The 27,411-nt window shown below is 39.3% G+C and overlaps 1 protein-coding gene across 7 annotated transcripts in view; it reads right to left on the bottom strand.

Annotated features, from left to right (window-relative positions):
- The window catches only part of PPP1R9A (protein phosphatase 1 regulatory subunit 9A), a 131,155-nt gene that overhangs the window by 102,190 nt on the left and 1,554 nt on the right, over positions 1-27,411 (bottom strand). For all 7 annotated transcript variants that reach the window (XM_064410536.1, XM_064410561.1, XM_064410526.1 and 4 more), the window contains exon 2: positions 25,470-27,143. In XM_064410536.1, coding sequence (XP_064266606.1) covers positions 25,470-26,921 — 1,452 coding nt within the window. In that variant the 5' untranslated portion in view covers positions 26,922-27,143. The remainder of the gene's footprint in view (positions 1-25,469; positions 27,144-27,411) is intronic.

Below are 27,411 nucleotides of genomic sequence, written 5' to 3'. Positions count from 1 at the left end.
TGTAAGCTCCAGGATATCCTGGGTCTTCCCCAGTTCCACCCTTGGTAGCTGTTGAATGGTTGCCTAACACCTCTCAATTATTCTGTTTCTAAGGAAAGAGGAATAGAAACCTCTATCTGTCACTTCAGATCTTCCTCTTCCCTTTTCGGGGAAAAAAAGGACAGAGAGGTCACTGACACCATTCTCTTCATGCTGATTTTGAGAGCAGCAGAATTCAGTAATTGCAGGATGAACCAAGAATAATTAATTTTTATTTACCCCTATGTATGAGGTACAAAGAGTTTTGGAAAAGACATGAAGGCTACAACATTCTGCTTTGTTTAAAAATTATGGCAATAATAAATGGCAAATAAAACCAAATCCAGGAGTTTGAAAACCTAAACCCCTAAATGTTAACAGGTACTGAGAACTACAGTACTTATTCTAAAACCTAGTGACTTGTGTATTGTGCAATTTAAACATCAGCAACTAAATTTGCTTCTGTCTGCTGCTTTGGGTTACAATTTAGTGTGCCAAACCACAAACTGTATCCATGTAGGACATGAGTCTAGAACCATTTAAAACAACATAAAAACAAGTAATGGCATATAGGTTTAGAACAGTTGGCCTACAAAGTCTTCATTACCATCAAGACTTGACTGTGTGTAGATGGCTGCTATTTTTCTCCTGCTTTTTGTTTCTTCTGTCAGTATCAAAAGAATGTCATCATCACAATCTGCCTGTATTTTCTGTCCCTCTCAGCTAGTGGTCAGACAAATCTATACTGGCATTTCAGTTAGCAAAATTACTCCAAAGCCCTTTCATTAATGGACAACCAAATAACCATTTCTCTCAGGTAGTCATGCTCCTTGGCAATTCCCAAGAGCCCTGCATCCATGCACAAAAAGGGGAAAACAATGATACATCCTAAACAGTAACAACATTGACAGCAGATCAGTAATACAGTAATATCAATAATAGTCTTCAAACTGCTTTCTTTTGAACAAGACAAACAAAAGAAATACATTTGCTTAGACTTTTAAAAAACGGCACATTTGGAAATTTCAAATCAAAATAAGGGGAACAGATGCTATGATCAAAGAGCAGCTGCTTTCTTAATCCATCAGGAAAATGATGCAAACAAAAGCTTAGTTGAGCAAAATGACGAGAATTCAAATGATGAGGCTGTAATTTTTATTAACTGTAAAACACTGTGCATTTTTCAAATAACTGCAGAGAGACAAAATAATATGCAGATATTAAAATGCTGATGGATTCCCAGCTTCAAAATATTTCACTGACAAAGCCATTAAAATCTACCATATAGCAAATATAGTTTCTTCCTGGTGATTGGAGCTACTTTCACTTCACAGCTGCTGAAGAAACTGTCAGATTGTTTGGGTAATAGAACACAGAGAGTGTAATTTTTTTATTAAATGGCTTGTGCATCTAATTAGTTATTTAATACAACCAATGCTGCAAGCAGCCAAGTGGAACAGGTCTTATTTACTAAATTTAATGAGGTAATTTGTTAGGAAAAGTTACTGTGAAATGCCTGAATGAAGAATGAACTAAAATTACAGGGTAAGAAAAACAGGTTATGTTCAGCTCAGATATATAAAATTAACCAGATGAACTGAAGACCTTCCCCAGGCTAGCATCTGAATTTGAGAGCTGGGTCCATTGCTAAAATCTGAAAAAAAAAATTACTCATAGCAATAAAAAGTTCATATGTGAATTGCTGCAAATGTAGTTACATCAGCAAGAACCTGACACACTCAATCTACAAAGCCAGGTCATTTCTGCCAGCTCTGTTGAGTCTTTTATGTTGTCAGAGAAATGTAAAGTACCTGCCAGAATACAGAAGGAATTCAACCTAAACTAATATTTAAAAACTCCTGAATCTTAGGAAATTGGCACTGTAACAGGCGAGAAACCTGTACAGTGGGGAACACAAGTCTTTTCATCCACAGGCATGATAAGCATAGAGCAGCAGTCAGAAAGCTGATTTGAGGATTATCTCCTTAAATTAAAAGGCACCGAAGACACTGAACATTGATACATGGCTTGTTGAAGTATGCTGCACAGGGAATTTCACAAAATACACACAAAACTACAGGCAAGGATGCACCACCAAGGTCTCCCAAAAAAGATCTAAATTGGTGCCTGACATTTTCTCTTCCCAATGTTCATTCAGTGTCTGTTCCTGAAAGCAAAGTAGCATGTCCACACTAGCTTAGTTTAACCCTAATCAGTAACAGAGGTCAACAAACAATAGTTTTGACTATTTGACAGTGTTTGAATCTTGAGCACTGGAAAAAGGAATAAATAGACAAGTTTCCTTAGTGAAGATCATGCAAAATACAGCCATAAAAATTTACTTTCACCTACATATAACAATTCATATGTAAAATTAAAAAACGTAACGTGCGATTTTATATTCCCTGGCAGAAGATCTCCTGTGGCACTTTAGTCTTCCTACTTCCTGACTTGCTACAACAAACATGGGATCACTTGGCAGCAGTGAATTATTTTACATACTGTAAAGCTGTAAAGCTGTGTAGCTCAAGCCATAATGGAAGAGAAAGACATGAACAATCTAACTAAAGCAGCCTTGGGACACTAAAAAGGCTAATTTAATTCCAAATTGAAGATCTCCAAGGACAGACTTCACAATCTCTCTGGGCACCCTGTAACAATGTTCAGTGACCCTCACAGTAAAACAGTTTTTTCCTTAGGTACACACAAATGACACATCACTGGCTCATGTCAAATCTGTGCTTTCCAAGTCCTCTTCCACAAAGCTGCTTTCCAGCATAAACTGCTACACGGGGCTGTTCACCATGGGTGCAGGACTCAGCATTTTTCCTTTTTAAGCTTCCTGAAGTTTCTGTCCTGCTGAGGCTCCTCCGGACAGCAGCATGACCGTCTGGCACATCACTCACTCCTCCCAGACCAGTGCCATCAGCAAATTTCCTGAGGGTACACTCTGCTCCACAATCCCAATCACTACTGAAGATGTTGCACGGGAATACTGACTGCTGGCTGCTGTTCTCAGGTCAGGCTTTGAGTTCAGTCAGTCAGTCAGTCAGTTTTCAGCCCACACATTGTCAGCTTCTTTGTGAAGATGTTACAGGAGACTGTTGGAAGCTTTAATGAAGTCAAGATGGACAAAATGCACTGCCCTCCCCTGACCCACCAAAAGAGTCATTTCATCACTGGCAGCACCTGGCCAGCTGAGCATGATGCCCTCCTGGTGAATCCATGCTAACTGCTCCTGAGGACCTTCTTGCTTATTTTAACTGCTTTGAAAACACACCATTCATATACAGTACTTTAGTAGTTAAAAATGAGCACAGTTAAATCTGCTTTAGTGTAAATCCACACCAACTGAAAATCTACCATTTCAGTTTACAGCATGTCTTCTTCTGATTTCAGACATCCTGGTTTTTTTTCTCAAGTAACAGAATAAGTCTTACAATCCACACACATTTTCTCCCAGAAGTATGTGTAGAAAAAGAATCCATGCACACTTGCCATCAAGTTCCTAAGTTTTTGAGAGATTTTCTATGAACCCTAACAAAATTCCCTCCAAAATCCTGACCCCAAATCTTTGGTCTCTAATTATTAGAATCTTAGCATGTAACCATAAGTAGACTAATCAAACAAGAAAAACTGCATTTCTTTTCAGCTAAGCATATAAATCCCGCTCTCTCATGTTTTTCCTCCCAATTAAGCAGTTTGCAAACTCGATAAAGCTTTGGGGGAAAAAAACACCCTACTAAAAATTCTAGAACTCTTTGAGTCTACACAGATTTTTCAGGATGAAAACTTGTTACCTGAATTCTGGAATAAACATATCTAACAATATATGAAAGCCCTCAGCACCCTCAGGAAATTCTTAAATGACCTGAATGTGTCAGAAAGAGGGAGAAGCAGATGACCATACTGACAAAAAAAGGCATGAATGAGAAACAGTAGATCCATTACTTACAGTATCACTGCAAAGAGAGTATTTTACCACAATTCAGTATATGCTTAAAATTAAATTACTTTCTAAAAAATCATTCATGAAACACCATGTATGATTTTGCTATATAACCTGTCAAAATCTGAAATACACTGGAAAACAAAAGCATTGAGTTCTGCTTTGAAAACATGACAACCACAATGAACTCTGGCATCAGATTGTGCTTTCTCTTATGAATAGTTTAATTTTCAGGAAAAGTCCCCAGAAATAATTAGTAAGTAAATTTATACTGAAAATAAAATAGGTGTTCTGCTTTTTTTTTTCTTCAGAATAAAATTATTTAATTTCCACATCCCAGATAAAATCCTAAAAATTAGTCTTGATCATTACAATAAATTTTCAGAAGATAATGAGAAAAATCTGTGGTTTTATGTTGTGATCACAAAACTGGATACAACTAGTGCTTGTTATGTAAGTTAGAAATTGAAACTTTAATAGTACAGAGATGAACACAATACCAGCAATAACGTGGAAAACTAAAGAAGGAGCTAAAGGGAAAAAGTATTATCTTTTTGTTACTTTTTTTAATCTTCTTTTTGTGACTAAGCAGCAGCTATGCACAACTGTACAAGGAGACATTTTTGAACCATCACCAAGCAGTTAAATGCTGCTGCTACACTGATTCAACAGCTGCACAAATTAGCCTCACCCATTAGTAAACAGCTTTCTGCCTCTTCATATTTTTTTAGCTTTTACTAGCAAATAGTTGGTTTCAAGAGATACCTACTTCTTCAAAATACAAGACAAGGTTAATTCCTTTTGCCAGGTTTTCAAGGACTACAAATAAAAACAAGTACATTTTACTCAAACCTGAAAAAAACCCTCTGAAATTCTGATACTTGTGCAACAAAGAGATTAACATTCTCCAATTAAAAAAGGAGAAAGCTTTCTTCAAATTCATTTGCAAGCTCTACATATTATTGCATCAGTTGAGAGATTAGATGTGCGGGTGAACCGGTTTCCAAGGTAACTGGGCCAACCATGGGGAAGGCACCAGGGTGATAAGGAACTCAGAATATTTAGGGGGTACCACATGGAAACTGAAGAGAGCCTGATGAACTGTACCTATTTAGATAAGCCTAAAATGTACTTATTTTACACAAGTGAAATAGGATAGATTAGAACAGTGTTTCTAATGTTTAAACTGCAAGTCCATTAGCAGTGCCTGAACAGCTGATGTGGGAGCAGAGGAGATGATGCTCTCCCTGAACACCACAAGCATGAGCAGATCAAGCTCCTCAGTGCCCATGCAGCCCAGGCTGCTTCCCAGGTTCCTGCTGCATGGCTGTCGGGTACAGGAAACCAGGGACACAGATCCCAGCAGCAGCAGGAAAGATGGACAGTGTTTAAAACAACTGAGATGGATCAAGTATGGGATTTAGGTCTCCACAGGTTCTGCAGTTAGTTCCACTACAAATGCCACTGAAAATTGGTAAGCTCAACAGAACTGAACTTAAGAAGCCTGTTAAGGTTTTTTTTTTTTTTAATTTTTTTTTTTAGGTTTCAGAGATTTAGGCAATTCCATTTCTAGAAATACAGTTAGGCAACAATGCAAAAAAAAATTTTATGTTTATTACTGCTGTTATTATTTCTTTATGTTGGTTTTTTTATGATTATTTCTGTTATTTAAAGTATGTTTATTGTTACTATATGCAAACCTAATTATCACTAAATACAGTACTTAGACACAGTACTTGATATTTGCAATTCTTTTATCTGGATGTCATGATTCAGCAAATCTCTGAAAACTAGAAGGTGCGAGTGTTTCAACCATAGAGAAACCCATAATTAAAAGCAAACTGAAACATAATATAGAGAAACAGAAATAACTGGCCTCACATGGTACCTTCTATATGTTGTTTGCTTTTTCCTGCACAAACTGCACAACATACATCCATTTATATTATCAAGCCACACTAAAATTTGAACTCAAGGCAAAACACAATCAATGTACACTTGTAGGCAAGGTTTTTATCTGAGGGCATTCAGATATGCACACAAGCAGATGGTAAAAAAAAAAAAGATTTTGTATGCAAAACAGGCAAGTTACTCCCAGTCTGCACAGGGAGGAGATGACAATTTTCTTCAGTGATGGTGGAACAGAGGCTTTCTGGAAAATATGCTGAGTTGCTGCTAAGCATCTGCTGCCTCCCAGATGGGGCAGAAACTCTTGATGTGCAGCCAGAGCCCAAGGACATAACAGAGTGGACCTGTGAGGGACAGTCTGTGTCAAGACCTAGACTGGGGAATTAATTTAATTTAATTTATGTTAAATACAACACTATGACATCTTATGTGCAATGGATTCACTTGGATTCACTTTTTTTACTCTATACTGTGGGAAAATGTTTTCTTTTTCAGTGCTCCAAATAGCATTTCTGAAAGCTTTTGAAAAAATCTGGGAGAGGAAAGACCAGCTCATAATAACTGAAATACTTTTCAGAGCTCAAACCTGTAAGCTGCTTCTCAGCTGGAAACACCATCACCTACTGCACAAATCCAGGGGGCTTCTGTAAGAATAGAAAACTGAAAAAAGGTTTACACTCAGTGCAGACAGTCCTAGATCATACAGAGCTCTCATATGCTTCTTGTGTACTAATTTCTTAATTTGCAGTACCAGAAAAAAGTTTGATAGAGCAGTACAATAACTCCACATAATAGGAAAAAATATCTTGTGCAGATTCAAAGAGAAAATCCTGCACATTATATAATGCCTCTAAAAACTACTCACAGAAAACAACACAGAATACACTTTCTTAAGATATCTACGCAGAGGGGAAAAAAAAGGGCCACACCAACCCTCAAAGTTTTAGCTTGACTAGGGAGAATTCACTGCACTGAGGAAGAGTTGGTAATTTGTGTATCTCACTAACAGCAGGATGCTGCTATCCTCTACCTGCCCACAATTTTGCAAAACAAAAAAAACTCAAATCAAAGCCTGTGGAACACAGCAGCACAAAAAAAAAAAAAAGAACAAAAAAAAACACCCTCTAGGTCATATCATCCTGTAAGGTACTTAAAAGACTGGCAGTCCAAAGGGGTTCATGATGGGATGGAATTATTATGTCAGTTTAACATCTCTGCATCAAGCCTCAGTCTTAGGTTAACACAGGAAGAGTCATCACACATGCTGTGTGAACATGCTTCAAACCACCACAGGAAAAGAAAAGGCTACTATCTCTAAATGACATAAAACAAATATAGCTGCCTCTACAGAAGGACATAAAAGTGAAACAGCCATCAACTCCAAATTTAAAATCAAAATCTCTGATTCTTCAAATGTTACATTCTGAAAACCAGCTTACCAGAAACCTGCACTTGTATCCAGTGATACAGAGAGAACAGGCATTTATTTAGTTGCATGCAGGACCCTAGATACTCAATCTAATCATGAAAGGGATTTTGTCTTCAAATTGGAAGCTTATGAACCACATCCTTGAACTACCATAAATAAAATTCTGGGAAAGCATCAAATAAGTTCACATCTCTTGTTGTGAGTAGTACATAATTATAAGCAAATTCCATAATCATCCATCAGCAATTAGCGTTTGGAGAGGCAGGCTCAGTAAGGAAAATTTACTTGGCTTATTTTATTTAACACATAAACTAAAAAAAAATACATTACTACATTGTGAAATAAATTAGTCTTTTATTGGGCACCAAACAGCTACAACCAGACTGCTTTTGGTACCAACCTGTCTTATTTAATTTTAATCCAGGTACACCTAATTTATACTGCTGCCTGCAGCAGTATATACACATACTCCTCATGACTGTCCCCCACATCTTAAATCTCTTGTTCCCAGATCATAACTTGATAGCATTATAGCAATGAAAGGAGAACATATTGTGGGAACTGTAATTTGTTGCCAACTTTCATTGGCCAAGCATATAATTACATCCATGAAAGACAGTATTTTCAAGGAAGTATCGAGTCACATTGGACTGCTGCAGAGAAGAAAGTCAGCACTATCATAAAAACACTAGGAACTCAAAGCATGGGTTGAAGCCACTTTCTTTCACTTCCTCTACATTAATTTCAGTTTCAGTTCTGCTGAAGATACCATTGCCAACAAGCCCATTCTTGTCACTCAGTTACATGTGATGTACAATTCTGTCCACAGTACATTACCTACCTTTTTGTCTTTTCTGAAACCTGGTTTCACAGGTAGTAAAGAGCTACAAGAAAGTGGAAGCGGTGTTTGGGGATGTTGAGGACTGCACAGAAGTTCTCTCAAATCACAGTGGGGTAGGAGAGAGCAGCACTGCAGGCAGGAGGAAAGGGCTCCACACAGGGGGCTGCAGGTCCAGGCTCCTTCCTCAGATTTCACCTGTACTTTGTTTATTTTTAGGTATGTGAGCACATGTTGTAAACAGTGAGTAGTATCTTCCTTCTGAACTGTAGTATTGTGATATCCATTCATCAGTATCACAAGACTCCCCCAAAGTTGTTTTACAGTTTTTATTTTCCATTAAAACTTGAAGGTCTTAATTCTACTCCTCCCTCTTCCTGTTGCATAACTGAGCACTATTTCATCTTGCTCTGTTTCTCTCCTTACTATCTGTTGTGCTCATTTATATTCATTATGCAGACAAAGAGACATTCTAGCCACGAAGTGACTATCTCGATAAGGCCCTGACTGCGTCTTCAAGACACAAATAAGAAAGCCTATCCTGGTTAGCCTGGTTTTAAAATTATTCTAGCTTCTTTATTCATTGATGTTTTATTTATCTCTTCCCCCATCCTAGCCCTGGGGGAATGCTCCACGCTGAAACTGCTTTAGAGTAGTGGAGTTAAATGTTAGCCTTTCTCACCTCCTAGCCACCACTTTCAAAGAGCATAATGGGAGAGACCAAAAAAAAAAAAAAGGCAGGTTTCAACTCATATTGTGACTGAAAAAAACAGGATGGAGAAGTATCCAGAAGAGGACTCTGGTTTGAGGCACAAATAGTATCTTTTATCACTAACTGGGGACTTCAATTCAGTAGAGTACTTATATTCTTATCAGCTGGTCAAAGAAAAACACAATATTTATGTACAGACTAAATCAAAAACCTGAGCTTGATTTAAATCCCCCCATAAAATCTAAAGGGAAATGAAGTTGTGATGGGGTGGTGCTACACAAAGTAAGCACAAACATTGACCAAGGCCCTGCTTAGGGTCAAGAATCAATCTATTGAGTACTACAGTCTCTATGACTTCTTCTAGCTCAAAGCCCAAGTAAAAGCTGCAAACAGATGCCTCCTTTATTCAGGGCTCAAGACCAAAAATTGCCTCCTGAAGGCAGGTGACTGTTGCATTTGATCAAAAACCCAAGAAAGATCTAACTCTCTTTGTGAAAGCCTATCCAGGAGATAAAGATGACAGTAGTGATCATCATATAAAAGGCCAAGTGCCTGTAATGCTCATCCACTACATGGGAGTTAAGATTTAATTCCCCTTACATCAAATAATCTCTTCTTAAAACTAACAGCTCCTTATCAGTCATTCAGCACATCTCAGATCCCAAAGCTGCCTCCTCAGCGCCTAAAGGAAACAGTCTAAATATTAAGATACAGAGTTGTGTTTGCCCTTGTGTTCCTTCTAGTGCCAGGACCTGCAAAATCATCCAGTACAGACAGTTCTTTTGGTGCCAGGTTGAACTGAAATGATGGAAGAACACAACGTAACTATGGCGCAGTGTTTAGGCAGATGCTCTTCTAGAAAATTATGGAGGTCCAAGTCCCCTTCCTATGCACATCTTCCAAAGATGGTTACCCCTTCTGTCTGCTCTTTTATTAATTGTATGGACCAGCCAAAGTTTTTACAAAAATGTTATTGCAGATTTTCAACACACCTGAGAAGCTGCTAGCCTTCATCAGATGATGTATACTGCACTCTAAGATCAGTAAGAAATCTCATTAAGTGCTAGCAAATAGCTAAACATAATATTGATCAGCTTAGAGGTGTGATGTGATCACACAAAGGAGACTCACTGGCTACTAATTAAACTAAAAAACTGCTTTCAACTGAAGGCACTAAGCCTCTTCCATGAATCTGTGCCACTTGTTAAAAACTACAGGATTTTTTTTTGTTATCCATGCATGATAACTATGAATTATAAGTAATTTCCTTTATTAATAAAACAGCTTTGCATCTCTTTGAATATTAACAGATATTGAAACTATTGCAAAGCATCATTCATGGTTTCATTAGCAATCTACCTGAAGCAGACATTTTCAGACACAATTCTTGTAAGCGGATGAAGAGACTATCCCACCAGTACTTAGTATAATTAGACAGTAGACTACATGTCCAGTGCACTGTTTTAGGCTCCTTGCATAACAGACTACAATTCCCAGGGCTAGCTGCTTGGGGAAAATGAAGTCAAAGCACAGAATAAAAGGCCCACAATTGCTGTTATTATCATAGCTAAAAAACATCCTACAGTCTCATAGATGGCAAGTCCACTGGCAATTTGTGCAATGGTTCAGCCCACCTTCTAATAACCATAATCATGTTTCCAGTTTTAAGAAAAACTCCCCTAAGTCATCTCAATTTGAAAAGGTTTTTTACATTGTCACCTTATTTTGCTGTATTACACCACTCTCTAAAGTTCTGTTTGTTCCAAACTTTCCCATTCTGTTAAGTTTACTTGCTGTCACACATCCATGAGAAAAGGAAGCACTGCCTGTTTTGCAACTCTCCTAATGCCCACTCTGTTCAACATTGCTGAGTGCATCAAAAGATAAAACAATTAGTAGCTGTGCATTTCTTTAGGTCACTGCCATCATCACGTCTATCCAGGTGTCCTGTTACAAATGCACACAGATAACTTATTTTTTATTCCATATGGTGCAGAAAATGACACAGGACTCAGTGATGTTGTAATGATGGCTTCCAGCACCATTGTCTGCCACTCTTATTATGCAGCATGGTTTGCATTCTGTAGTACAGGGGTGCTCAGGAATCCCTGCTTGCAAGCTCAGTGTTCTCAATCAGAGTCGGTGGCGTAATCCCCGGAAATCCATTACCAGTACCACTGAACTAATTTACTGATCAAGTTCCTGACAGCAGCATGATGAAGGGCTGCACAACGTCCAGGAGTCCCAAAAATATCTTATTTCTGGTGGTGACACTGACGTCTACACCATATATACAAATACAGATGTAAGCAGAAGCAGTTCTTTCAAAGTGAGATGTTTCAAATGTAATTTATTACATGATTGCATTTTTTTTCACTTTAGAAAAGTAATAAAATCTGAAACCCTGAAAAAAATCTCAAACCCCAAAAGGAGTATGAGAGGCAGTCCTCCTTTTCATCTACTGCTAGTGGTTTTTTCAAGTAGTGAGACAAAAGATAAAATTTTGACCTTTATTTTCAAAGTAATCCTAGCCAGTCATGAAATTACACCGATTATTCATCAAGTCACCAAGTGGTGTTGTATCTTGGAATTCCAGTGCTAATAAAAGACAAAGAATTTCATCTAGTATTTCATTATTACAGTACCACTCTTGTTTAAAAGAGAACAAAAAAATACCTAATACCAGAGAGAAGTCGTGACATACTTACCTTTAACAGACTTTTGCTACATCATCCTGGCAGGTTTACCCAGCACTGCAAAAATTCTTGCAGCTAAAGCAAGCCACACACCCTTGGGAGCATTATGTTTGTCATGTAAGAATAAATTATAGAGTTTTTAAGACAAAAATGTATCTTTCAAAACATTCTGATGAATTACCACTACAATATTTTATTAGTCAAGTATCTGCATACACACAAGAAAGTTTGTTCTTTCAATTCTTATTTTTCTAGGTGTACTCTAAAAAGCGGAGGCAGTAGATTTGCCTGTAAATTGGTCAGATGAAGCAGATACTCCATGCAACACAGACCAGAGAAAACATTTTTTCTTCTCTCAGGTCTCAGGACAGTTTTAAGTAGAACTGTGATAGAACGTATGGCACATCTAGATTTTGTTGTCTCTCACACAATAAGGAATCAAGCTATCAAAAGCAGAGCATGAGATCAGAATAATCCATGGGCAGCAAAAGAACCAAAAAATGAACAGCATTCATTGAGCCTCTATGGCTATTAAGCTATATATTTCACATATTATTTACTCATTATAAATAATAAAATACAATAAACAAAATCTACATATAATACTGGAACAAAAACTTGGTGGACAAGGTACCACAGTAAATTCTTGACTCAAATAATGAAGATGATCTGCACAGAACAATGAAAAAATTATAAACTAAATTATTTTAAAAAGCTTCTTTGTTGTCTTTTCAATTTTTTAATGCAATTCAAAATGTCAAGTGTGTAATCCTAGAAAACAAGCAAACTGAGGACAGAAGGGGAAACTCTGTCTTAGGCCATCACAAAACTGCAGCTCTGGAAGTGTCCAGAATCAGTGGCAGTGGAAGGGGTGGGGGCCTGGGGAGGAAGGAGGAAAAAGAGAAAAAAACAGAGACTACATTTCAAAACCAAAAGATCTCTTAAATGCTCAGGTAGCAACAGGTAATCAAGTGAGGCAAAATGGTGAAATAAGAGTTCAACGGTGTGTTTTGGATAATGCTACACTGAAGAACTACTGATGCAGCAGGAAGCAACCAGCTCTTTAAAAAAGGCCAAAAACCTGCCCTGTGGCTTCTTTGAGCCCTAAAGGCTGCGAGTGAAGTGCTGCCAAGAACCACTGGCTTAGGAAAGCTGGAGCAGGACCCTGCCGGGGCACAGTGCCAGGAACTGACCCAGCCCCAACCCAGCCTGAGCCCGCACCCCACCGCCCAGCTGGGGCACGAGACCACCCCTGCAAGCCCCCAGCTTCTCACTGCTGGATTCAGCTTCCAGCAGCACTGCATTCTCAAGCTAAATCCAGCTTTCCAAACTCAGAAACTTGGAGCTCTTAATGGAACAGATTAACTGTGGTTCTTCGGCGCTTAGAGACACAAGTGATGCTTTGCACTAGGAAAATAAAATGATAAAGTAAATCATATACGGGCACAAGAGGCTTGCTTTAGTAGAATCGCTTTTAAGCCAAAGGAGTGAAAACAATTTATACTATTTGTTATCTTTTACACCCTTTTTTCAAGGAAGTATTCGAAAAACTTCTCACTAACCTCTCTTATGTTTCAGAAATGGCTCTTGGTCATCTCCAGACATACACACTGATCTCTCTTCTGGGAGTTGTTAGGCTTTACAAAGAGCAGCAAAATGCCTCTCTCCTTCACTACTGAAGAGATAAACTAGATACACTAGACAAAATCAGCAACTTAGTACATTTTACAAAGCGAGTAATTCAAAGATTTCACTTAAAGTGTACAGCCCAGGATGAGATTATTTATTTGTTTAACCACAGCTTTTGAGCAGTTGGACTCAAGTGGGCATCAGATCACATTCCCATTCCAATCAAGGAATTCCCACTACAAACAAGGCTTACCCCAGCCATCCAGACCTCAGCTACTACTACATGGAAAATGTTGTGGGCTTTCCCTGTGCTGCAAACGAACGCTACTCCTCAATAGTTTTATTTTTGTATAGGCAGTTTTAAATTTTTCCTTTTTCTCACAAAAGTTAAACTCATAATATTTGTTTAAATATTTCCCCAAAATCTTTTGCCTTATTAAATGTTACTTAAAAGGTTAGGTCAATCTGCTTATGTATACAACAAAATATGTACCAAAAAAACCCCTAAAATCCTTTCCTAGCTGTTTCAATTAGCAATGCTGGGCCTAGCTTCTCATTAAGAAGAAACATTAAAAGCCTAGTATCAATCCTTAAACTTAACTATCTGAAATGACAAAGTAAGAATTTAAGCTTTATGCAATGAACTCTTACTAAAATACTCATATAGATTTAAACAACATTAACTATTACAATCAAACCTATTGGAGCTGCTACACCACCTTTGGATTTGCAAAACCATGCAGTCTTAAAACCTGATAAATAATACAAGAAGTAATTTTGTGTATTTTACAAATAATAAAATTAAGATAATTTATCTTGGATGCAATTTAGCTGCTTCCTTCAACAAAATTCACTATTAGAAAAATAGTTTTTCTCTGATCTAAATGAAAAACACCACATGATGGCTCAAACTGGAAGTGATCCACCAAGGTCATCTGGTCCAGCTCCCCAGCTAAAGCAGAGCACCCCTTGCCCAGGACCATGTCTAGACAGCTTTTGAGTACCTCCAAAGATGGAGTGTCCATAGCCTCTGGTAACCTGTGTCAGGGCTCAGTCACCCTCACAGGGAAAGAAAGAGTTTCCTGATGTTCACAGAAACTTCCTGTGTTTCAGCTGGAGCCCACCCTGTCACTGGACATAACTGGAAAGAGCCTGGCTCTGTTTTCCTTGCACCTTCCCTTCCAGTATTTATTATACATTAATTATTATTCCCTTCCAGTATTATTATACATTAATAAGACCACCTTATTAATGTATAATTCTGCACTTCTCCAGGCTCAGCAATCCCAGTTCTCTCAGCCTTTCCTCACAGGAGAGATGCTCCAGACCTGTAATCATCTTAACGGGCCTTCACTGGACTTTCTCCAGTCTCCTGTACTGGGGAGCCTGGAATAGGGGCCAGAACTCCACACGTGGCCTCAGTGGCATCAAGGAGGGATCACGTCCCTTGACGTGATGGCAGCACTCCTGCTAACACAGCCCAGAACACAATCAGCCTTCCTCCTTACACGAGCACATGGCTGACTCATGTTCCACTTGCTGTTGTCCAGCACCCTGGAGCCTCTTCTGTAAAGCTGAAGAGGATCCACCCTCTGGATGGTCACCGAGAACACAATGATGCATGGGGCCAGGCACAGGACTTTGCACCTCTCCCTGTTGAACTTGATGAGGTTTGTGGCTTCTCACCTCTCTGTTCAGCCAGTTTCCAACCTACCTCACTGTCTGCTCATCTAGCCCATATTCAACAAGCTTCTCTGTGAATATGTTGTGTCAAAAGCCTTACTGAAGTGAACGTACACAACAGCCACTGCTCTCCCCTCACCTATTAAGCCAGTCATTTCTTTGTAGATGGTTATGAGGTTGATTAGGCACAACTTCCCCTTTTTAATGGTCAAGACTTACTGGTAATGACCGTGTCATGCATTGCAGTAAACCACAGTAAGTCTCAGCAGTTATTTTGGATCTACAGCTGTTAAGCTTGGAGAATTTTTAACTGACCATACACAAAGAAAGAGAGAAAAGGAAAAAAAAAGAGGAAGAAAGAAAGAGCCCCTCTTTTTAATGGTATTTCCATCCCCCAACTCAAACATTAACACAAAAGAAAGTGCAAAACTTCAAGGAAGTATTTTTCAGTCAACCTACTAAATTAAGAAAGATAAAACTGTACAACTACTTCAGAGGAAAATGGCTGGGCAAAGGGGAATAAAGAGCTACATGGTCTGCTAGTCTCTTCCTATCAAATGTCATACTGAAACATTCCCATTTGTGTTAGTGCACTTTGCCACACCGCTAAATTACCAGCTTTTTTCAAGAGTGCTCTAAACCTCTGGATTAATGTGTTCTCTCTAGTTTGCCATTGCAAAAAAAATACAATATTAACATATTTTGAATATTCTATTTCAACGGTCCATGCACAATGAAATATACTGGGCGATCACTCAAGCTAGCACTAATAAGAAAGTATCTTTGGGCTTTTAAGAAGGCAGAATTAATAGTATGTCAGTTTCTACACATCTAAGGAATCTAGAGTATGTCAGTACCTAAATACATCACCATCCATCTTAAAGATGATGGCAAGCTTATAAAGATGTAAAGATGATTACAAGCTAGATAAAAAAAATCCTAATGCCTTATCATAAAGGCCATGAATTAGATGAATTAGAGAGGAGTTTGACAGCATGACTTTTAAAAGCCTCTATAGTTTATTGCTTTCAAGTAACTAATGTGAAATACAGTGATTTTATCAAATGGAAGTCCCTAGGTCTACATGCATCATAGATTGAATACTGGACGATATCCTTTCAATGTGAACCAGCATCTTATGCCCTTGAGATTATTCACTGAATATTAAGGCAGATGGAAACTGCAGAGTGGAACATCAGGAGTTACAGATGTGCACAGACTAAGAAGTGCAGCTTTATGTATAGCAGCACAAGGCAAACAGGTCTTGGAGATAAATTCTGCATTCACACCTTCCGCTAACTTTATCATATGGAATTATCTGAGGGATCTGATGGGTCTCTTGAATCAACTCTCCTAAGTAACTTGAGTAAAATTAGCTTCTCCCAACAGAACATTTTCAATACAAAAAAATACACCACAGAATAATATCCATTACTTTGTACCATTTAATTACAGGAATGTCTGGTACTCTTTTTAATAGGTTATTTGTGGCCTTCAAGGTTGACAGGGCTAAAGGCAATTGTAATACTTAAAAAAAATTAACAGACACTACTACACAACACAATTGTCTATCAGGAATGTAGGAAAATTGCCTTCTATTAAAATTCTTTAATCTTAGCTGGAAAACATTTAATTCCATCTTAAAAGTGGAATGCTGCCACTTATTTTTCAGGTGTCTTTTCAATTGAATACAGAAATGCAATAATGGTCCTTCTCAGGCCTTGTGCATCTCTCAATGAGCAAGATAAGTTACTTAAAGCCCCTGTTTTAGGATAGAATTAAACAAGAAGAAGACACATAAGCGCATCTCGTTGCTACAGCTCTTCCTGCAACCCCACATGCCTTAAGCAGAATCCATCAGACACGGTCCAGATGAAGTCTCCTTGGCGACTTATAAAATGACACCCATAATTCCCTATTGCTTCCAAAATACTTTTGCTTCACGTTATCTCGGATGCCATTTGCCTTCCTCACAGCTGCATCACATCACAGGTTGCTGCCGTCATTCTGTGGGAGCAAGTCAGAGTGGCTTTCTCCTTAGCTGTCATCCCCTACAAATGAGTCACTAGTTCACTGTGAAAGTTCTCAGCTCATAAATCCATCCCCACTGCTCAAGTCCTCACAGTCACCCATATTTTACTGTAATCCTGTGCAATGATAAGACTTCCCCACTTCCTGTCAAAGGCAAGTGTCATTAGCGTGCTCCAACTTCCTGAGAGAACTACTGAAATTTTTAACAAGGTCTTTTATCTTATCAAAGGCAGATCCTAATTTAGTCTGGCATATACTACCTCTGATAAATCCATTTACATGTATTTCATTTGCCTCTCTGCCTTTGATTCTTTAAAAAGCGTTCTCTATTGCTCTGCTATGGGGAAAAAAATTTAATAATTTTCAGGCAGCCAGAACCCTCTTTTTTCTACTTTCTGAAAAACAGCCATTAAATTTGCTCTTCTGCAGTTAAATACCATTTCTACTTTGATAGTGCCCTTTTAGTTTTGAAATGTATGCTACAAGATTTTCTAAAACACAGCTTCTTTGACCAAGCCCCACACAAACCTGAGCACTAGGAACCTGTAGGTTTCTTCTTCATTTCACTATATGAATTTCCACAATAAACTGGGGGTGATAACTCTGACCATAACTTCATACTCACTGCACAACACCCACCCTCCTTTCTTGTTGAATTTTAATGGATTAATAGCTTTTTACAACTTGGACTATTTTCCTTTACAAGGTCAAACTCAGCTTGACTTCTGGCAACTTCTTAGTCACATTTAAGACTTTTGAACTCTTATAACATTCTTCATTTTTTCAACAACCACTTCTGCCACTCCTTCCAAGTTCTTGGCTAACTTATGATGTTCTCTTTGGCTGACTTTTCTTCTGATTAGGTCTGCAATCATTCTGCTTGTATAGTCTGCTTTTTCTTGGGATGAAAATCCTACGCACTCTTTCTAATTCTGAATCAAAGAGTTCCCTTTGCTCTTTGGTTCAACTAATTTCAAACCATTTCCCTACAGTTTCTCAGTCTGCATTTTTGAAATTCAAAACCTTTAACTAGAAACCTCTTTCAATTTAAACCACATAAACCTCTGATGCAAATCATTTAATAAATTCTGTTTCTACACACAGTCCTTCTAGAATGCCATCAATAATTATGAAACCCAGGTTCTAGGCAACACCATTTGTGTTTAGTTCAAGAGCTACATCTGTGAACACTGTACCCAGGAACTGCTGATCCCTAGAATTAGTAGTGAAATTATTACTTTTACATAAGAGTTAAAGACTCCACAGCATATTGTAACAGGGAAATAACTTTATGTCATTTACTGTAGTCCAATAATTCCATATGTACTTAATACAAGAAAACCCTTTTGCACCTGAAATTGTGTGCAAAAGACTCATCACAGAAGGCATAAAATTCCACAGCAATATTGAGGTATCTTTATTCACCACAGTGACTGAATCAAAATAGTAACTTCTGCAATGCTTTATCCCTTCACTATTTGTTATCAGAATGCACCCACTCTCTGAATCCTTAATATTTACTTCTCATTCCTTTCCTTGACAAATACATATAAAAGGTTCTGCCTTTCATAAAGAGATCTTCCCTAAGAGCATATTACCAGAGCAAAGAACCTGTTTTTTTTCCACTGTTATTTTTTACAAATAATCCAAGTTAGCAGAACAATCCCTGCAGTACAACACATTTTAATATTGAAGTCAGTAGAATTCCCCATACTTGAAATACCTGGAAAAAAGTGTAAGTTCATTTTATGCAGCAGAATAGACATGTTCTAAGCTACCCAGCCAATAGCTCTGTATGCCAAACTACTTCACACATCAAGAGGAATGAAATTAATTACCAGCTTGCTGTCCATTTTATGAAATTTGAACATGAGCATAAAAGTTCAGTGATATAGTCAATACTACAGGAGTCAGAGACTAAGCCTACCTAATACTTAGTTTCAAACTTTAGCCAAAACTACTATCCACTCCTAATGTTGTAAACAAAGCATGAGCCCTTATGAGGAAGGGAGCACCCAAGCCTCAGAGATACTCGTGGTCAAAAGGAACAACAAATGTCACAGGGTCTGCAAGAGCTTACAAAATTTTATTAGTAAATTATGCCCATCCTGGAGATACATTTCTCACTTTCAATGCCAATTAGCTATCATGGGCAGTCTGATCTTCTAGACCCTTCTGGAAATGGTTGGAGGGCTTTACCAGTCCTTGCTGGTCTTTATGATCATCAAATGATGACCAGTCTTGATGACTGGGCTGGCCTTTGGTCAACATTTCAGGCCCAATTCTCCACTTCATTCCTGCACTTGTGCTGTACAGTGTTGTGCTTATCTCCAGGACCCCAAACCAGAACATTAGCCTCAGCAAAGTGCTGTCCTTCCTTTGTAAGGCCCCTTCTTCAGAAACATCCTTATCTTTTTCACAGAATGTTATTACCAACAATCCTTGGCTGGCTCCACAGCTATCCAGCTGTTGGTGTTTGAGGATACATATTAGTTCTCTTATCTTCTAGGCTTCTACATGAACACAGGAGCTGAAGTAGTGAACCAAATTTAAGGAAAACAAAATATTCTTTCAGTGATTTCAGAAAGAGCTATGTATCTTCTTTTTATCTATAAACTTTCATAATTAACCCATTAAAAAGGGGATGAATTCCTCAGATTCTGTAACCTTTTCAAATCTCACACAGCCTCGGCGTCTTTCTGCAACTCCTGTCTTCCATACTGGCCTTAAACAACAAGTGTCCTACACGCACTGTGACTACTTTATTTATAGAATCATAGGCTTACTGGGGATGGAAAATGTGAAGATGACCAAAATCCAACTCAGTATTCATTTAGGTAAAACACACATAGAAGTGACAAGTTTGGACTGTACAGTGCCTGTGGATGGGTAACCTTCTCTTATGATTCCTATTCCAAAATAGTTCATCAACATTTTAACAACAGGTAAATACAATACTGAGCATTTCATCAAGCACAGAAATACTTCTTTTTTACGCTAAGACCTGAAAGTGCTTTCAGCATACTTTATTATGATGGCTATTATATAAAGAGTAATGATATTGTAGATTAAATATTTCCAACGTAATTAGTGCCAGATTGTTTCAGATTATTTCTCTGCCACTATTTACATTCCTAAACACATTTTGTGGGGGCGACCCCTAGTATCAGTATAAGCTGAGGGAATGAAGAGATTAGGAGCAGCCCTGCAAGGACTCTGGGGACCTGGTGGATGAGAGGCTGGACATGACCCGGCCATGTGCACTCACAGCCCAGAGAGCCAAACGTGTCCTGGGCTGCATCCAGAGCAGCGTGGGCAGCAGGGCAGGGGAGGGCATTCTGTCCCTCTGCCCTGCTCTGGTGAGAGAGACCCCACCAGGAACACAGCACCCAGCTTTGGGGTCCCCAGCGCAGGAAGGACATGGACCTGCTGGACCAAGTCCAGAGCAGGGCCACTAAGTTGATTAGAGTGATGGAACACCTTTCCTATGAGGAAAGGTAGAGATAATTGGGATTGTTTAGCCTGGAAAAAGGAAGGTTTTGGGGTGACCAAATTGCAGCCTTTCAGTAGCTGATGGGAGCCTACAAGAAAGATGGAGAGAGACATTTTACAAGGGCTTGTAGTGTCAGGACAAGGGGGAACAGCTTCAAACTGAAAGAGTAAGTTTAAATTACATATTAGGAAAAGATCTTTACTGTGAAGGTGGTGAGTCACTGGAACGTGTTGCCCAGAGAAGCTGTGGATACCCCAACCTTGGAAATGTTCAAGGCCAGATTGAATGGAACTGAGCAAGCTGGTCTAGTGGAAGGATTCCCTGCCCATGGCAGGGGGTTTGGAACTAAATTATCTTTCAGGTGCCTCAGAAATGAGGAATAACTGGAAGAAAGACTCATTCCTTGAAATTATTTTTTACAAGAAGTTTGTAAAAAATTTCAAAGCAACTGTTAAATGCAAATTTCATTTATGTTCTACACTAAACTTTATAGCTTACACACTTGTTCACAGCACTTGTAAATTTTCTTCAAAGGCAAGAGAGAGAGAGAGAGAGACAGAGAGAGACAGAGAAAACAAGAGTACAAGTTCCAATTCTGGCAGACCATTTGAACAAGACATGATCTCGAAAATTGAAATATTGTGGGGAATAAAATTCAGTCATGCTGCCTGACAAAAGACAGGAAGCACAATAGGAGGCAAGGGCACTAATGATTACATTCTCTTCATATACAATTAGCTGAAGGATGGAAGAGCCATTTGCTATATATTTTCTTTCATGTTACCCTCTCTCCCACCTACCCCCAAAACTCAGGAGAGGTCTGCAGGGATGTCCCTTCACCACTGCACCCTAAGGAAGCTTTACAGAATGCTAAAAACTGCAGCAGCAGCTTGGGCCAAACCCCCTTGCAGCACCACGAGTCCCTGCTGTCTGCCATACGGTTTGATCACATAATACCCAACCCCTTGGCTGGTAGGACAGAGTTAGTGGAGCAGAAGGTTGCAAAAGGAAGCTCAGCAGGAGACACAATTGCTGTTAACAGCTTTAAATGGTTTAATGTGTACCTGGTGCCAGAAATTAGGCACTAACTGAAGATGCAGCCATCAGGGCAGCAGAAACTATGGACTTGGAAAAGGTGACCATTACTCTCCTTCCTAATTCTATCCAGGATGGAGGAAGCACGGCTCAAAAAATGACTTATGATTTGGACAATTGATACATTTCCATTTGCTAGGGTGTGGGAAGCCATGAGCTAACGAATTCTGCATTACAGGCAAACCTTGCCCAATTAGCCCACAGTGTGTCTGGGAAGCCGTACATGACCCAGCTCCGAGGAAACCCTGCAAAACCCAATGAAAGACCAATAAATCAGTGAGAGCTGGGGTTTGGGGGCAGGGGGAGGTGGGCTGGGGGGTGTTGTTTTGTTTCTTTGGTAGCTAAGTATCCCTGGAAAAATGAGGGTATGTTTTTCTTTATCCCATTTACTTAACTTTTTCACCTCATACACTTGCTCTGGAGAGCTTCAGTTCTATCCCTGAGCACAAACACAATACCTCAACACAAGAGCAGGCCAGTGCTGATAAAGGCCTCTATATCTCTACATAAACAGCCATACGAACAGCTACAGAAATGTTCACATCCCTTGTTCAGCAACACACTCCTGTCCACTGCCACTCTTGGGCCCTTTTGTGCTCCTTTTTATTGACAGCACCAAGCTGATTTAAGCTCACACACACACAACTGCCACGTCAGCAATACCACACTCCAAATACCTAGAAACTCTCCAAGCCTACAGTGGCCTCTGAGTAGTCACCTACTCCTAAAGGGACTTTCAGCAGAGATTAAATCAGCAAATATATCCCATCATCCTAGAGCAGAGCAAATGGCCCATGGAGCATGGGATCTGTGATAGCAAAATTACGGACTGTAACACAGTAGAATTTCCTGCATGCATTGACTTGAGTCTTCCACTTGATAATGAGTTTCTCAATAAATTAGTCTTTTTTCTACTTGGGAGACAAGCAGAATTCAGTCTTTATCAGCCTGGTAAGATTTTATTTATTTATCCTTCTGCCTATACTTCACTGCTTCTCGTAGTCCTCAGCATTACCCTTAAAGCGACAAAAAAGTCTTTTACATATCTTTCTGTAGAAATCACATAGAAAAATGGTCCAAAGATATCTACCTAAACCTGTTGAGATCTTCAAGTAACAACTTTATGGCAGTAACTACCCACTGATTCCACAGTTTACACATTCAAATGCCAACTTTGTTAATTATTTCAGTTCTCCTGTAGGAGGAGAGTGAAGGTATACAATACTGAAACCAACGCTAAACATCCAGAGTTTGGGTTGGACTTTGCACACCACTATCTAGCAAAATAGTCACATACAAACTGCATCACTTTCATAAAGACAAATCAGTTTCCAACCCTTCAGAAAATGCTCCTGTATTGCTTTGTATTTTCCTCTCTTGCAATCATGCCATGCATGAGATGATGTTCAGCTAAGTATTAATGAAACCAGTCATGCCCACTAACACAAAAAATTGTGTAGAACAGAAAAATCCCTAAACAGTTGCTGCCTATTCAGTCAGATGCAACATCCCTGTGTAACAGATGGGGCACAGGGAGTGCCTGGGTAAGTTCATGTGCTGGCACTGTGAGAGGGGACAGAACACAAGTCCCTCTCGCCGCCTGCTCTGCTCCCTGCTAGCTGAGCTGCACAGAAAGCTCCTGCCAAGCCAGCTCCAGCCTCCCAGCAGCGTGTCCCGTGGGCAGCACTGTAGGAGTGCAGGAGCCAGGAGCCACAAGGACCCTCCAGGGGCTTCTCCTGCTGCCCCTCCTGGGTCCCTGCCCGTGGTGGCATGGCCGGGCGGTGACCTGCTGGCCCTGGCAGCCTGCCCTGGCTCACACAGCGTCACACTGCCCAGGGACCTGCACTGACAAGGGAGCACCGCTCCAGAGGCAGCTTTTCATTTTCCACAACTCTTGCTGCAGTTCCCCCTGCTAGGGCCAGCCTTGCACATGGTCTCACTTGTGCTTCCCCACATGACTAACAGATTGCATGCACCCGAGGCACCCAGGACAAAAAGCAGGGGATCTCCCAAACCCTCCTACAATGTTCTCTCCCAGCACAGCTTTTATTCCTTTTTCTTCCTGTCTACAATAAAGATGCCAGAATAATTAAAGCAATGATTGTTTTACTTTGGATAAGCTTTTTAAGAGTGCTTTGTGCTTAAATCCATGACAAATGCGCTCTTACAATTATATACAAAAATTACTTTTAGAGCATTTTCCTGATGGACTATTATTATTACTGCACAATATGTAATCTGAAATGAACATAGCATGAAAAACTTGAAAAGAAAAAATACAAATAACTGAGAAAATACTCTTAGAACACTTGGCATGACAGCATGATTCAAACAGCAATACACTGAAGTAGAAATGTCACTGTTAGCTCTTTTAGAATCAGCAGAAAAGTCTGACCATCTCAAGAATAAAATCAGTGGAGTCACTTTCTGGATTTTCATCTGTTAGAACCATCATAAACAACTGGTAGATCTTTCAGAAGAGAGAATATCATCTGGCCTGTTAGTACATCTTGCCTATTAGCTTGAGCTGGGAAGCAGTGAAGGGAACAACTTCCTTTGTAATCAAGGTTTTCCCCACTTCACCTCCCCCCAGGAATTCAAGAAAACCAGGTACTTTAATTATGGGAACAATCAAGAGGGAACAAAAATACTTAGAATTTCTGGCTCATGATGCAAGCCTGAATAGAACACTAACAAACTAAAATTATAAGAAAAATAAATTATCTTGTCTTGGAATATTTTCTTTCTTTCAATGTAAAAATCCCCTTTTCAAAGCATGAAGCAAGACTGTTCTTGACTCCACCCCATAATAAACAGATATGAAAATCTGGTTGCTTTATTCAGATGAAAACTTTGTATTACAACACCCATCCCACCCTACTTGAAACTACAGGCAGTGTGAATGCAGATTTTGTAAATCACATTACTTTAACACTGGCACTTCTGTTCATTGAGTTAGTAATTTTCATTGCTAAAATCACACAAGAAAAACAGTCAACTTCAATTACACATTTTTAATTTTAAAATGCTTACATTTCAAGTACTCCATAATACATTTCTGTTTCAAGAACCCATTTCTGCAATAATTGCAATGGTTCTGAATTGTCCATTACAGACATATGTCATCTCCAGAGTTAAACCATCACACACATGCACTAAAGCCAACTTGGAAGTAAAATGCTTTTATATTTAACCCCAAGACAGCAGTGAAAAGCTGGTACAACAAAACAAGCCATTAACTAGCTATTCCTTCTTGAACTGAAAAGTACTGGAAACAACATCCTTAGTGGTAATTTCAAGGCACTTAAAAACAAACCATAACAGCTATGCAAAAAGCACACCCTTCTCTAGGTATTTCAGTGAATTGATTTCACACTTCTGTAGCACTAAGATATACTCTCACTCTCTCTCTCTCTCTCTCTCTCCCTATATATATATATATGCTTTAAAATTTTAAATAAGTGCTACTACAAAAGATGATACTAACTGAGATGTGGAATATTAACAGTCCACTACTACAGGATCACATTGTACTTCAGGACAGTCTTTAAATACAGGTACTTTAAGAATCTGCTGAGAGCTGAGGAAAAGCCTTTCAACCTCAAGAATCTGTGATTTCACATGAAATCAAAGAAGCAGCACAAAAGTCACCAAATACCCACACTGACATTTCACAATGTGGTTACGGTGCAATCATAGAAGTCAAAATATGCATGGCAAAATTCTTGAACTTCACAAGCCCAGCTGTCATGCTCAAATTCTGCTGGTTTAGTCAGCCATCAGAAAATCTAGGAAATGAGACAAGCTCATCAGAGCTCAGCTGCCTTACTTCATTTAAGATTACATTCACTGACTGCAATAAAGACATGTATGAAAAGATCCTCTGAAATCCTTTTGGAGGCAAGATCGAATGTCAAAATCTCCTTCGAATAAAGCTGCATTTGAAAACAAACCAAACTGTAAGAAAAAGGAACATAAGAAACTTTACCTTAATTGGAGCCCGGCTAAACTGTATTTTTCTGTTAGCTGGGATTTCATCTTCATCTGGCAATCCATTAATTTCAGAATATTCCATATCAGGTTCGTAACAGTTATTTTCATCACTGTCATCCAGATCATCCTGTTCTGTACCTGTCTCTCCCCAGTCAGAATTGTACCTGGATCGTACCCGATACACGTTGTAGTCAGAATGCATGTACACATGGGAACTCTGAAAATTATTCACATCTTCATGCCCATCTTTTTCACTTTCCTCATCATAATGGGACTCAGTAGCATCTGTGGCAAAATCACCACCTGAAGCTACATTTCTTGTTAACTCTGCAGCTTCAGGCCGATCAAAGATATCTTCTGTATGTTCTGAGTGTTCCTTCTGTTGCACCAAAACTCCTGTCTCTGCTTTTGACTTACTCCTAGCACAGCTCTCCACAGATCTTTCGCTGTCAGGCACACCAACCAAATCCTGTTGACCTGTTGCAGAACTCTCAACAGAATCAGCACTTGCCTCTGTGCTCTTTTTTATTTCTTCAGTTGTTTTCGAACCTGCCAAAGTGCCTGTGGACACTTTCTGTCTCGGTGCTGAAGGAGTGTTAGTCTGCTGAGAGTTCTCAACAGACATCACGCCTGTACTCTGTTTGGCGGGGGGAGACCATGTGCTGGCCTCTTTCAAAGGACTGAAACCCTCAAGGTTTGCAACTGGGGAGGAGATATTTGTGACAGTAGATGAGAGGTTTAGTGGATAGTGACCAGTTACAGAGTACTCTTCATTGTTTTCCGACTTTTCTACATTTACGTTGTGCGAGTCAGTGTTTTCAAACACTGCGCTGAGCTGACTCACAGTTGGAGAGACAGTCTCTGTCCTTGGGCTAAGACTGTCCAGTGAATCAGTGCTGCCTCTGTGAGACTTAGAGCTGCACCACTCATCTGGAAGCTCATTAGAAATGATTTTATCTTTCTTTGGGGAATAGCGATTTGAATGTCCTGTTTCATGAGCATTTCGCTCAAACATCTTGCGAGTTTCAGTAAACTTGGAATAGGAAGGACCATCATGGATAGTGTCAAATCTACTTATCCTTTCAGACACGGACGATTCCAACTTTACGATTGAACCATCTGCTTTTTCTACAAATTCTTTGGGCCTATTTCGTCTTTGAGGTGATGGAGGGCCACCCTTTCCCCTGGTTTTAGGGGCAACTCCAGCACTTTCAGTGGGCTCCATGCCCATCTGCATAAATAAGTTCTTGATCCTATTGACATTTGAGCCATATTTCCTTCCCCTGCTCTGTGAGGCCTCTCCTTCCTCTTTCGCTTTTTGGTCTCCATCTGATTTCGGTTTGTCAAAGGTGCTTTTCAGCGCCTGGAACTCAGTTCTGTAAGCATTTCTGTGAGGAGAGGCACTTCGGAGGGTGGATCTTTCTCCTGAAGACTCTGTTTTCATCATGTTTACTTCAGGAGCGTGAAACCTGCTTGCATAGTTTCTGCAGTACCACTTTCAGTAGTTTGCCAAAGCAGAAATTCTGCTTGAGGAGTGTTTTTCCTCAGGGGCCACTGCCCTTCAGCAGGACCATACCTGACACATCTGGAGGCAAATATCTTAATGCACACGGTCAATTTTGACAACGCAGCACGACTGAGGACTCTCAAGAACAAGGGCTGATTTGACCTGCAATAGAAAGGAGGGTTTTCTGAAACCATGTCAGGTACTTTAAGTCTGTCACAATTTCCATTTACCATTTTCTGACATGTTTACAAAAAAACTAGCAAAAAAAAAAAATACTAACCAACACCGCACAGACACGTGAAAACTTGCCATTACAAACTTCTGCAAATTGACTGTTGGATCATTTATAATCTATAACATCAGAGTGAAAGCAAATAATCATAGCTTTCCATTCACAAGTATAGTATCATGGCACAAATATGCACGCAAA

The sequence above is a fragment of the Passer domesticus genome, chromosome 1 (assembly GCF_036417665.1).
Source record: "Passer domesticus isolate bPasDom1 chromosome 1, bPasDom1.hap1, whole genome shotgun sequence".
In the NCBI taxonomy this organism is placed as follows: Eukaryota; Metazoa; Chordata; class Aves; order Passeriformes; family Passeridae; genus Passer; species Passer domesticus.
Note: the sequence above shows the minus strand (reverse complement) of the source record. Positions and strands in the feature narration are given on the sequence as shown.